The sequence below is a fragment of the Microtus pennsylvanicus genome, chromosome 1, assembly GCF_037038515.1.
Source record: "Microtus pennsylvanicus isolate mMicPen1 chromosome 1, mMicPen1.hap1, whole genome shotgun sequence".
Lineage (NCBI taxonomy): Eukaryota > Metazoa > Chordata > Mammalia > Rodentia > Cricetidae > Microtus > Microtus pennsylvanicus.
Window position 1 is genome coordinate 63,702,341 of NC_134579.1, and position 13,697 is coordinate 63,716,037.

The window sequence follows — 13,697 nt, forward strand, 5'->3', positions numbered from 1 at the left end:
AAGACAGTAGTGCAACCAATGCTTGTTGGATGTGTGACGCCGTGTCAACTGGACAGTTCTATCAGATGAGCGCCCTGTCAAGTGGGAAAGCTAGGAGAGAACTCTAGAAGTTGCCTCCAGGTGTTCACAACCACTGGGTTCAAACATCCCACCTATGCATTTTTACAGGTACACTCATACTTTTATGGGTGCTTTTAATATAGTTTAGCCATTGTACTTTCTTTCAGGGAACGGTCCCTGATTGTATGAAAGATGTATGTAGAAGCACTTTCCAAATCATTAAGCGGTGGAACCAATACGCGAAAGGTTATCAAAGGTGCCCTCACGCCTCTCCTGGCCTCAGTTTCTCTAAACTGAAAGGCTTAGTCTAATCCTTTCCTTGTCATAATTTCTGCTCTTAGATCTCTACAGATTGCTGCCAAAGCTGCTTTAAAGAGCACATCTTCCTTTCAGACCCGAGGGAGGGGTGAGGGATGGAGTGGGGGGTGGACGGGGGGGGGGGGGGGGGCTGAGCGACACAGGCCACGTGACTTCCTTCCTTTTCAGGGCGCCTGCGTGACCAGCCTCCTAGCAACCCGCGCATCCCGCCTAACGACACCAGCGCACCGCGGTTGGCTGTCGCAGTGGCCGTGCACCTCCCGCGGGCGGTGCTGCCGGAAGCCCCTCCCATGGCCACGGCTTGGTGGCTGGCTGGCCGCGGCTGTCACTCCGGAGCGTTTTCCCCCGGCCGGCGCTCAGCTGGGGCGGAGGAAGAGGCGGCCTGGGCCTGCCGAGCTGTTGCAGTCTTCGCGGCTGCTATGTCCAGGGTGCACGGTGCCCTCCGCAGCTCCGTGCAACGCTAGAGGCGGCCGAGCGCCCGCCGACGCCGCCCAAATCCCCGGTGCCACCGCTCCTCCGCTCCTTCACTCCCGCAGCTCCCGCTGCTCCTCCGGCGTCGCCTGCGAGGCCAGGCGGAGGAAAGATGAAGATGACGGTGGATTTCGAGGAGTGCCTGAAGGATTCGCCCCGCTTCAGGTAACCCTGCCCTGTCGCCCGGTGCCTCCCGGAGCCGCCTCTCCCGGCGGCGGGGCTAGAGAGCCGGTCTTGGGGAGCGGCCACTGAACCCCGGATCACTCGTCAACCCGGGGAGCATTCTCTGGCCCCGGTAGTGCCCGCCAGCTGCGGGAGCATCGACTGGCCCGGGAACACCCGCCAGCCCCCGGCAGCACCCACCGACCCTGGGTGCATCGTTGGCTCTCGGGTACACCCGCAGATCCTGGGTACACAGCCGATCCCGGGCACTCCAGCCAGCTCCGGGAGCACCGCGGGCCCTCAGTCCGCGCCTTCCGACGGGGCGGGCCGCAGCCTTTCGCCCGCAGTCCGAGGCGTGGCCGAGAGGGGACGTCGCCTCTTCTGCCCTGGCTCACCGCCGCCTCTCCCGGAGCCCGGGCACCGCCGCATCGCTAAAGTCGCGTCCCTCTCTGGCGCTCTTCCTCTCCCTTTCCTTCCGCTGCGCGTCGGCGCCCACCTCCCCACCCCCCTGCACGCCAGCTTTCTGGGCATCCTTGCGGGTCACTTAGTTCCTCTTCCCGCTTCTCAGCGGCCCTCGGCCGGGGAGGAGGGGGCAGGGGCCTCAGGGAAGCGTCGGCGGCGGATTCGACAGAGTCGGGGCTGGAGGGGCTGTTGAACCACCTATTCTAGCCACTCTTGACCGCCACGATCTGCTCTGCTTTCGGTCGAAGCTTTTGGAAGAGGTGCAGGGTTGAGGCTAGACAAGACAGCGTTTCTGCTTTGAGAACGGAAGTAGGAGGGCCCCGAAGATTGCATTTGTGTTCCTCTTCCCGCGGCTCGGAGGGCCCTTGATCACAGTCGGATGCTCCCAGTGGATCTGCCACAAAACTGATGTGGTGGCATTTGGATTCACATGGGCTGGCCTGCCTTCCACGTGAGAGGCGGCAGTGCTGAAGGGGTCCAGAATCCGTGCTCTTTGGAGCATTATCAGAAACTCTGGGTTTGGAGAATGGAGCTTTTCTAGGCTGTGGTTTACAGTGTACTGGATAGGACTGGCCTTAGGCCTAAATAAGACCTTAAAACTTCTGTTACATAGTGACATTTTATGAAAGCTTCCTCTGAGCATTGGTGTGTGTGTGTGTGTGTGTGTGTGTGTGTGTGTGTGCGCGCGTGCGCTTGTGTGCGCGTGTGCGCGTGTGTGCGTGTGTGTGTGCGCCCACCGAGCTCCCTGCCAAGTGTGCATTGTAAATTCTTGCACCCTCCGGGAACTAGCTGTTCTCAGCCTTCTGACTGTTAATTTGGCATCCCATTCTCCTCTCCAAGAAGAGGAAGGGGACGTGTAGAATGAGGAAAGTTAGAGGAAACTTAAGGACACGTTGTCTTTGCTCTTTTCTAGACCTAAGTTTTATTTGACTTTAGTGGTTGCAAGCAAACACAGCTCTGCGCTTGGTTTCGTTACTGTTGTTGCCATTAGATTTTGACAGTTTTATGTTCTGGGCGAATTGAAGGACCCTGGAGACCCAAACAAATTGTTTAGGGCAGCTTTGGAGGTTAGCTTTCCTGACTGGGTAGCAAATGAAGTAATTTTAAAATAATACCTTGGGAAGTTTTGCTTATTTTGAAAGTTTTGCTTAGATGATTCAGCTGTTTGTGTTTGTGTGTGTTATATGTTCATGTGTGTGTGTGCAAGTGTGTGTGTGAAGGCCAGAGCTAGTCACTGGGTGTCTGTCTCAGTTACTTCCCACCTTGTCTTTTGAGACGGCTCTCACTGAACCCCAGGCTTGCTGATTTGGCTAGACTGGCTGGCCAGCAGTACCTAGGGATCCTCCCATCTCTGTCTCCCTAGCGCTGGATTATAGGTATAGTGAGGTACCTTTTTTTTAAACATATGTTTTGGGGAATCAAACTCAGTTCCTTTGGCTTGTGTGGCAAGCGCTTTTACCCACCGAGTGGTCTCCCCAACCATCAGCTCTTTATCTTCACAGGAAGTAACGACAGTTTTTTTTGTTTGTTTGTTTTCTTTTTAGAGACTGTAAGCTTTGTGCTTCCCTAGTTTCAGATAAATTTGATTTGGAAAAAAAAAGGCAAGTTAAGGGAAGTGCTTTGGGTAGGCGTCTGGCCTTTGATGTTGGTTACATGTCACGTGACACTTTCTTTTTAAAGTAACCATTGAATATAAAGGAAGAATTAGAGATGCCAGGTTGTTATGGCGTGATGTGGTGAACTTTTTTGTTCAACTTGATTGTAATATTTTGCCCTATTTTATGTAGATAGAGACTTCTAGCATATCTAGCCTCTGGCATTCCAGTTATTGTCAGCTGCAAACTGGGAACAGAGACCAAGGTTCCAAGAGCTCCAGTGTCTTGTATTCATTTTGGGGCCTCGTTTAGATTTACAGTAGAGAACAATACCAAGAAGTTGACAGCCCCTTGTTCACATAATAATTGTAGTTTTCTGGGTTTCTACTATTGTGTAGATTTGTGTTGTATCTGAATAGGATATTTCATTAATATTAGTTCACATCACATGTATACTGGATAAAATTGACTTAAGAGTGTATGTGAATTTATTGGAACTCATATCAAAATAGAGAATCTGCGAGCTGTGGGGATGGGTGACTGATGCCTATATGCCCATCAGACAGTGAGGCAGGAGGATTGTGAATTGGTGACTAGTCTAGACATCTTAGCAAAAGCCCTGTCACTTGGACCGAGGGGACGGCTCAGTGGGTAGAGCACTGATGGTGTGATTCTGGGCCAAGGGGACGGCTCAGTGGGTAGAGCACTGATGGTGTGATCCTGGGCCGAGGGGACGGCTCAGTGGGTAGAGCACTGATGGTGTGATCCCGGGTTGAGGGGACGGCTCAGTGGGTAGAGCACAGACAGTGTGATCCCGGGCCGAGGGGACGGCTCAGTGGGTAGAGCACAGACTGTGTGATCCCGGGCCGAGGGGACGGCTCAGTGGGTAGAGCACAGACAGTGTGATCCCGGGCCGAGGGGACAGCTCAGTGGGTAGAGCACAGACTGTGTGATCCCGGGCCGAGGGGACAGCTCAGTGGGTAGAGCACAGACTGTGTGATCCCGGGCCGAGGGGACGGCTCAGTGGGTAGAGCACTGATGGTGTGATCCCGGGCCGAGGGGACGGCTCAGTGGGTAGAGCACTGACAGTGTGATCCTGGGCCAAGGGGACGGCTCAGTGGGTAGAGCACAGACGGTGTGATCCCGGGCCGAGGGGACGGCTCAGTGGGTAGAGCACTGATGGTGTGATCCCGGGTTGAGGGGACAGCTCAGTGGGTAGAGCACTGATGGTGTGATCCTGGGCCGAGGGGACGGCTCAGTGGGTAGAGCACTGACGGTGTGATCCTGGGCCGAGGGGACGGCTCAGTGGGTAGAGCACTGACTTGATCCTGGGCTGAGGGAATGGCTTAGTCATCGAGGACCATTGTGTGGATCCCCAGCACACTTGTAAATGCTGGGCTGGCAATCTCAGCGCTTTGGAGGCAGAGATGGAGGCTCTGGAACACGTTGGCCAGCTAGACTAACAAGCTGGCTAGCTAGAGGAGCTGAATCAGAGCTCTGGGATCAAGTGACCCTACCTAAATATATAAGGTGGAGAATGATGGAGGAACACCCACAGCTGGCCTTTATGTGTGTGGATGCTTAGACATATATACACCAACCTACATAAATATTCAAACACACATGCACACCACTCACATATACACATGCTCTGCTATTCGCTACTACCAAGGAAAGCAAGAGACATCGTGAGGGCTGGTCTCTTACTTTAATCCCTTAAAACCGTTTCCCCTTTACTCACACTGGGGCTGGAGAGACAGCTCCGCTGTTAAGAGCACCAACTGCTCTCCAGTGAACCTGGGCTCGATTCCTGGCTCCTACCTGTCGGCTCAGAGCTGTCAGTAACTACAGTTCCAGGAATCAGTGCCCTATTCTGGGCATGAGACATACATGTGGTGCACAGACATACATGCAGGTCAAACATCTATACACAGAAAATAATAAGGAAACAAATTAAGGCCTGGTGGTAGTGGCACACGCCTTTATTCCCAGCACTCGGGAGGCAGAGGCAGAGGCGGAGGCGGAGGTGGAGGCAGAGGCGGAGGCGGAGGCAGAGGCAGGCAGATCTCTGATTTTGAGACCAGCCTGGTCTACAAAGCCAGTTCTAGGACAGGACAGCCAGGGCTACATACACAGAGGAGTCCTCTCTCGAAAAACCAAGCGGGGGTGGGGGGATCGGAACAGAAACAGTGGAGCCTCACATTAAATTTTATACTTTCAGTATTGAAGATATTTTATGTACTTATCTACCACCAAAACCAAAAGCTTATGTTCCAAAATGTAAATTTTAACTGTATAAAAGTTCATTGAGTTTTGTAGACTTTGGGTCCTGTTAATTTTGGGTCCTTTTATTTATTTGCAAGTTTTTAAATAATAACGTTTATAAAATAAAAATTCTTTCACAAAATTAATCTTTTTTTTTTTTGGTGGTGGGGTTGTTTTTGAGACAGGGTTTCTCTGTGTAGCCCTGGCTGTCCTGAAACTCACTCTGTAGACCTGGCTGGCCTTGAACTCACAGAGATCCACTTCCCTCTGCCTTTCAAGTACTGGGATCAAAGGCGTGTGCCACCATGCATGGCTCACAAAATGAATCTTAAGGCATTTAAGTATGGCATTTGCGTGTAACTGATTTGGATGCTATAGACTTAGTGCAAAAGTCAGATCTTGTTGAGGAAAAGATTCACCACTACTCAAACCTTCATTTCCCTGCTAAGCTGCTGGGAAAACATGAGGGGATGTGGCTGAAGTAGGGGGGAAAGGATGCTGTTGCTGTGATTTGAATAATTTGAATAAACTCGGTGCTTTCTTTTCCATTCCAATGCTGGGTACTTTGATTTTTGCTGAATAGATTGGAGGATACATTTCATTGTATAATTTTGGGTTCTATTTTTAGCTTTTAAAATACCAGTCTAAACGCTTAAAGGTCAAAATCTTGTTATAAAAATCTGCAAGAATGTAAATGTATCCAAATGTACCTTTTTTTAAAAGAGGGAATATTTGGGAGGCAGACATTTTAATTAATATTTACTGAAGTTTGAATTTGTGCCTGAGATTGTGAGTAATTTCTTGTTTGAACTTTCAGAACTCGTAATCCAAATTGTTTCTAGGCTTGGCATGTTGCTGGCACCACCACAATTCCCAGTACTCGGGCTGCCAGAGGCGGAAGGATTGTGAGTTTGAGGCCAGCTAGCGCTATGCAGTGAGACTTTGAAAAAAGAAAAGGTTTTTATTTTATGCGTGTGTGTGTTTTGCCTAAATGTATGTCTGTGCATAAGTACAGCCAGTGCCCATGGCAGTCAGAAGAGGGTAGCAGATCCCCAAGAACTGAGTTACAGACAGTTGTGAGCTGCCGTGTGGGTGTCGGGAATTGAACCCAGTTCTCTGGAAGAGCAGCCAGAGCTGAGCCATTTAGGTTCTTGTGCAGTATGTTTTCACACCGACAGAGATCCACCTGCCTATGTCTCCCAAGTGCTGGGGTTAAAGGTGTGCACCACTACCTGGCATAGAACAAAACATTAGACATTAATGTTAAAATGTATTAAATATTAAAAGCTAGCTGCATATTTTGACTTTGTTAATGATGTAGAATTTAAAATGATGACTTTGGAATAAAAATAATTAAAAAAAATCGATCCAAGGGTTGTTATCTGGATGAATCTTGGTCTAGAAAATACTAAATGGGGCCATGTTGATAGCCTGGCAGTAAAGTGTGCACATCTGATGACCTGAGTTGGCTCCTTGGAGCCCGTGTAAAGGTGGGAGGAGAGAAGGGACTGGCTCAGAGTTGTCTTCTGACCTCCACGTGTGTGCCACAGCATGCAACCACCATTGTGTAAAGACAGCAATAAGTTGAAAATACTACATGGAAATTCTAGAAAATATGGACTAGAACATTTATGCTGTATTTTGATTATTTTTTTTGTGTTTGTGTTGTCTATGTGTTCGCAGACGTATGGGTATATGTTTATGCATTCAAGGCCATGGGGTTGGAATCTTCCTGTATTGCTCTCTACCTTATAGGTTTTATTAGTATATATTAATTATATATAACCACGCGTTAATGGTTTCATTACTGTCTTACATGTACATAGTTGTCTTGGCCCTTCATCCGTTGCTACCCTTCCGTATCCCTCTTCCACTCCCTTTCTTTTCACAGCTGGCTCCTCTCTACCTTTGTGTCTTCTTTCGGCAACCCACAGGGCTGCCCACAGGCGCACAGGCACCTTACCCTAGGCTCCATGGCTGAAGAGAATGTCTCTCCTCCCCCAGCAACCACTAACTGTGTGTAAGTCCTCAGCGAGTGGTGGGGTCTTGTGAGCCCCTCTGTTCTCTGTGACAGTCCCTCGCTTGTGCAGGTAATTCCAGCTGCTCTGCACTGAAGAGGGTAACAGCCATACCATGCCCGAAGTCAGCGATCCATATTGCTCACTCCTTCCTCTGGCTCTTAACAATCTTTCTGTTTCTTCCTTGAGCCTTACTGGGGATGATACAGAAGGCCTCATTTCCGCAATGGTTACTTGAATTTTCATCACTGTGACCAATTAGAAATCTCTACAGTTACCAATGACTGCTGCAAAGCAAGTCGCAGCACTCTGTAGCCATCAACATAGTTATTTTGATTGACACTTTGATGGCCACATTGTGTCCATTTAGCAGACAACAGTAGCAGTGGCCCCCCTCTTCGCTCTCAGCCATAGGCTTTCCACAGTACCAGATGTGAATTCCCTCCTGTTTCCTGGGCTTCAAGTCCAACCAGTAGTTGGTTGGTTGCTCCATGACAGTGCACCATGGGCACAGCTCGCACGGCTGGTTTACGGCTGAGCAGGACAAGGCTGGAATTCCTCCTCAGCGTTCTTCTTGTGGGCCAGCATTCTCTGGTCTCTTTAGAGCTTGATTTCTGTTCTGTGATGGGGTGTGTTCTACCTTATTTTTTTGAGGCGACTTTCTCACTGAACCTGGAGCTCATGGAGTTGGTTAAACTGGCCGACTGGCTAATGAACCCCAGGCATTCGCCCGTCTCTGTAATCCAGCACTGGCTGTGGATGCTTGTTGGCACACCCGCCTTTGCTTTAGTGTTTGAGACCTGAATTCAGGTTCTTAAGGCTTATGCAGCAGGTAGTTAACTAACTGAGTCATGTCCCCAGGCCTGAAAAGGCATGTTTTAAAATTCTCCCTTCCAAGTAGTGTAGTGAATAGTCACTCATTGTCCTGCTCCATCCAGCTGGGATGTGCTGCTTCCTTTCCCAGTGCGTTCACCGTATATGCTGCCTGCCCATCAGCCACTCAGTGGTCTTAGTTATCATATGGACTGGGTGGGATTGTAGTGTTGTGTTCAAGCAGTCTTTGTCTTATTTAATAGTGGGCTGGAAGCGTGAGAGCCGTGGTCCTGGCAGATCTAGACAAAGGTAACTGTAAAGTGCTTCATTTATGGGATAAGGCAAAATTCTCCATGAGAAAAGGAAAAACTGGCCTTACACTGAGATTGCTAAGGCCTGCAATTTTACTGCATGGCTGTGAACCATCCTCCTGAAGCTCATTTGTGTGTGGAATGTTCGGTCCCTGTCCAGCAGGGCTGTTTTGGAGGTCATGAAACATTAGGAATTGGGACTTGATGGAAGTAGGTTCCTCAGGTTGTCCTTACGAAAGACCTGGTTCCCCCTTCCGGCTTTGCTTCCCTTCTACCTGTCACAAGGTGAATAGCTTCTTTCCACTGTGTCTTTTATCACTCTGATGTTCTGCCCATGGACACGGGGGCTGAGCAGCCATGGATGGCCTCTTGGGAATCACAAGCACAAACAAACCCTTCCTCTCTTCTGGTGTTTATATCAGCGATTTTCGTCACCGCGACCTGAAACTGACTGATGCCAAATGTTGGTACCAGAGAAAGAGGGCTATTTCCACGACTACCTCCTGATAGGTGCAGAAGCCTTTGGGAGCTGGTCTGAGGGAGCAATGTGGAAGAGTTTGGTGAAGTGGGCTAGCAGAACTCTCGCGTGCTATGAACAGGTTAGTGGACGTTGTGCTGGGAGCTCAGAGGACCAGACAGCTGAGAAGAATGCAGGCTCCGGGCTGAAGGGAGGCTTCTTTGGGGAACTGGAGTAAAGGCCATTGAGAATCCCTTCTACATTTTTTCATGGCTGGAGACAGTGGGAGACTGAATTAAAAGTGATGGACTAGTTATATGGCGAGGGGATTGTTAAGGCAGTTTAGCATTCAGCAGTGGCCTAGCATTGCTGGCTGCCTTTAGCCAGGCTAAGCTGACTTCACTCACGGTAAAGTGCTTCATTTAAGTGAAAAGGCAGCGAGGGTTGAGAATGAAGGGAACAGAATGGCTTAAGAAACATGCCTTGTGGTCGGAAGGCTGCTGTGACGATGGTGCTGAAGAAGGATTGTTCCCGAGGAGGTTAGGACAACTGAGAAGCTACCAACTACAGTTAGCCCTAAGGGCTTTTTGGGAATTGGCCAGGACTCCAACCATAGCAGGCTCAAGGGCATAAACACATAAACTCATTACGAAACTTTCACTTGGGATGAGAGCTTCACCCAGACACAGGGCTTGCAACGTGCAGCCTAGGAAAGTGTTTTCCCATGATTCATTTCACTGTACTCTGCTGCTCAGGAACTCAGAGGCCAGTGCAGCCATGGTCCAAGATGGCACCACTCCAGCTGGTACAGAACTGGTCATTATCCATGTGACCCTGGTTGTAGGGTCATGGAGACTTCTAACCAGATCTCATAGAGAAGGCTGGGAGGCTGGGTAGACAGCACAGGGCAGGGTGGGAGTCCACGCAGGCTGATTGTGTGAATTCTGAGGGTAAACACCGAGCTGCAGGGTAGACTCCAGGATGCTGGAGATAATAGCATTTTGCATTTGTTCTTTTGAGCAGGGTTGGAACTGTGACTCTCGGAGGTAACTGAGTTTATTTGGCACCATACGATTGGCATGAACTCTTGGAAGCCAGGGGCAAGATGAAATGCCCTCCAGAAGCTTATGTTACATGATTGATCCCTAAGTGGTGGCAATATTTTGGGAGATTGTAGCACCTTTTGTGGACCTAGGTGGAGGAAGTAGGTATGAGGGTGTAACTCGGAAGGTCATACCTAGTTTCCTCTCTGCTTTGCTTCCTGCCACGTCACGTGATGAGCTGCTTTGGTGTACTCTTCCTGCTGTGGTGGGTGGATCTTGGACCTTAAATAAATCCATCCTCCTTTAAGTGGTTTCACTTCGCTCTTTGGTTACCGCAACAAGAACCATATGAATGAGTCTTCTAGCCCTAACTTTACTCACTCTAGAGCGATTCATTTAAGTGACAAAGCAGTGAGAACTGCTTGAAACTGCCTGACTGTAGCCACAGAACTGTGCCCTTCTTACAGAGTGCTTTTTAAAACATTTAAACAACCTTTACTCTGAAATGGTATGTGAGTGTGTGTGTGGGCGCCCGCGTGCGTGTGTGTATACATACGTATGTGAGTGAGTGTGTGCATGTGTGTGTGCGCATATACATATGTATGCGAATGTGAGTGTGTGTGTGCACGTGTGTAGGGTCACACATTTGGTGCATGCGTGATGGTCAGAACACAACTTGTGGGAGTCAGTTCTCGCCCATCCTGTGGGTTCCAGGCATTGCACTCAGGCTTTTGGTTTACTGTCAAGCTGCTAATTTACCCGATGAGAAATCCTGCTGGCACTTCGTTTGTTTCTTGTTAGAGTCTCACTCTGTAGTTTATGCTGGCCGTGGACCATAGTAATCCTCCTGCCTCAGCTTTCATGCTGGGATTCCAGGTGTGAGCTGCTACACCTGGTTTGTGTGAGTTTTGCTTTCAACTCTCAACCGGCAGAAGTTGCAGACATTGGGCCAGTGAGATGGCTCATCAGGTAAAGGCCCTTGCCACCAAGGCTGACACCCGGAGTTTGATTCCCGAGAACTGGCTCTCCTGAGTTGGCCTTTGCCCTCCATATGAGTATGTACACATAAACAAATAAATGTAATAAAATTAAAGTCACAGATAATAACATGTAATAAGCCCCTGTTACAATGGGAGAAGGCTCGTGGGTGGAACTTGACCTGGGTGCAAAGTGCCAGGGCAGACAGTGTTTAACATATACGAAGACTTCAGTGGTAATGCCCTGAAACGAATCACACCAAGCCGTGTGACGGCAGAAAAGAGACAGGCACACAGATTCAGGTTTGTGTTGGGGCTGAGAACTGTAAACATCATCAGAGAGGGTGCATCTGTTGACGAAGAGACTGTGGACACATTTTCAGTCGTGTTGAAGAAATTGGATTAAGGTCCCATTTAAAGCAAGTCCTCAGTGGCAAAACTAGGCTGTTCTGGAAGAAACCCAATAGGAGCGAGTGTTGAGGACCCTAAATTCTGGACGTTTGTTCCCCGTAGTCACTACCAGCACCGCTGTGGCATCCGTCTTTTCTGCCTTGGCATGCGGACATTGAACTCTCTGACACATCCCAGGAAGCAGCATGACTCCAGGAGGGTGCTCCGAGAGCGCGTTCATGTTAACTTTGTTCAAATATTTGTTTTTATGTGTGTGAGCATTTGCCTGCGTGTATGTGTGTGTGCCCTGTGCTTGCCTGGTGCCTGAGGAGACGGGGAGGACACCGGATCATCTGGAACTGGAGTTACAGGTGGTTGTGAGCTGCCAAGTGGGCCCTCTGCAAGCTCAGCAAGTGCCTTTAACTGCCTAGCTGCCACGTGACTTTTATTATAGTGTATTCTATTTTTATTCTCTTTTAAAAATGATTATTTATTATGTGTAGTTTTCTCTCTGCATGTATGCCTGCCTGCCCGAAGAGAGCATCAGATCTCATGGCTGTAAACTGCCATGTGGTTGCTGGGAACTGAAATCACGACCTCTGGAAGAGCAGCTAGTGCTCTTAACCTCTGAGCCCATCTCATCTCTCTAGCCCTAATACTACTTTATTATGGTTACGCTTCTCTGCCTAATTTGTAAATTAAACATGCAAGTAGGCATGCATCATAGGAAAAGATATTTATAGGATTTGGTACTAGCTGCAGTTTTAGAACTCTGCTGGGGATTTTGTTTTTCTCTTTCTTTCAGTGTTAGAGGTTGGATTTAGGACCTCACTCAAGCTGGCAAGTGCTCTGCTATTGAGCCATACCTTAGCCCTAGCACCCAGCTGCAATATCCCTTCGGATAACAGAACAAAATTACCCTTTAAGCTGCAGGAGAGCAGTAAAGGGCTTTTTAAAAAAAAGGATTATGTAAACTGGGCACATTCCCTGTGCCTATAGGTCCAGCTACCAGGAGGGCCAGGCAGGAGGAGCTGTCTGAAATGACGTCACAGGGAAGGGGGAGTAACTGACCGGCATACCTGTTTGACTGAATGCGGGCCATGGTGAGAACACTAGGAGAAATATTAACAATTTAATTGTGCGTCTTACAAATTATGACCAGAGTATGCGCTGGTTTGTTTACTCTTAGCAAACTGAACCTTACAGGACTAACCATTTTGGTTTTTGTGGCATTAGCCAGAAATGCGTGTAAGTAAACGAAACTTTTCCTGTGGACATTTCTTTTTAAAACGGTTTTTAGCTTACAAGTGTTTTGGGTTTAGTTTGTTTCAGCGTTCTGTTCCATGAGAAGCTTTAATAGCGAAGTGAAAGTTTATCCCTTTGAGTTTTTCTTTAAAGTGTTGAAAATGCAAGGAGACGGCGCTTTGGAGGTTATGTTTGTGTAGGTGTTGTGTGTGTGTGCGTGTGTGTGAGTGCGTGTCTGTGTGCATGTGTGTGTGTATGTGAGAGAGAGGTGTGTGTGTGCATGTGCAAATGTGTTTGTGTGTGTGCGTGCGTGTGAGTGCATGTCTGTGTGCATGTGTGTGTGTATGTGAGAGAGAGGTGTGTGTGTGCATGTGCAAATGTGTTTGTGTGTGTGTGTGAGAGAGTGAGAGGGAGAAGAGAGAGCGAGAGGGAGAAGAGAGAGAGAGAGAGAGAGAGAGAGAGAGAGAGAGAGAGAGAACACCGTACCTTCTTGCACTACTCTTTTAGAGAGAGAAAGAGAGAGCGAGAGGGAGAGCGAGAGAGCAAGCAAGAGAGAGCGAGAGCGAGAGCGAGAGCGAGAGAGAGAGAGAGAGAACACCGTACCTTCTTGCACTACTCTTTTGCGTCAGGGTTTTGTCATGGCTGTGATGAGGTCATGTACCACCATGCCTGGAAAGTAAAAAGAACTTTCTTTTGGCAGCACTCTGTAAATGCAACACATCTTTAGCTCTTCTCCCTCCTTTTTTGGAGCCAGGGTCTCACCATGGGGCCCAGGAGAACCTTGAGCTTAAGATCTTCCTGCCTTTCCCAGCCCCTAACACCGGGATTCTAGGCGTGTACCACCGTTCTTGGTGCCTTTTTCTTTTAAAAGAAAAATTCAAATAGTCTAGGCATGATGATTGACACCTTAAATCTCAGCACGCAGGAGGCAGAGACAGGGGGGTGTCTGTGAGTTTGAGGCCAGTCGGGTTTACATAGGGAGTTCCAGGCCAGCCAGGGCTACCTGGTGAGACCCTGTCTCAAACAAGAAACAAAAATAAAACTACAACAACAAAAGGGAAGAAATAGTGGAGATATTAAATATCGCTTAGCCCTCTCTGCCCCATCCCT

The 13,697-nt window shown here is 48.9% G+C and overlaps 1 protein-coding gene across 5 annotated transcripts in view; it reads left to right on the forward strand.

Moving 5' to 3' along the window:
• The first annotated feature begins 674 nt into the window (after positions 1–674).
• The window catches only part of Acap2 (ArfGAP with coiled-coil, ankyrin repeat and PH domains 2), a 122,480-nt gene continuing 109,457 nt past the window's right edge, over positions 675–13,697 (forward strand). Inside the window, exon 1 of one of the 5 annotated variants that reach the window (XR_012910083.1) lies at positions 675–1,014. Coding sequence is in view for 4 of the 5 variants with exons in the window: in XM_075967447.1 (XP_075823562.1) it covers positions 962–1,014 (53 nt within the window). In the remaining variant the exon portion in view is untranslated. The remainder of the gene's footprint in view (positions 1,015–13,697) is intronic. The other 4 variants (XM_075967447.1, XM_075967437.1, XM_075967411.1 and 1 more) reach the window with 4 other exon arrangements.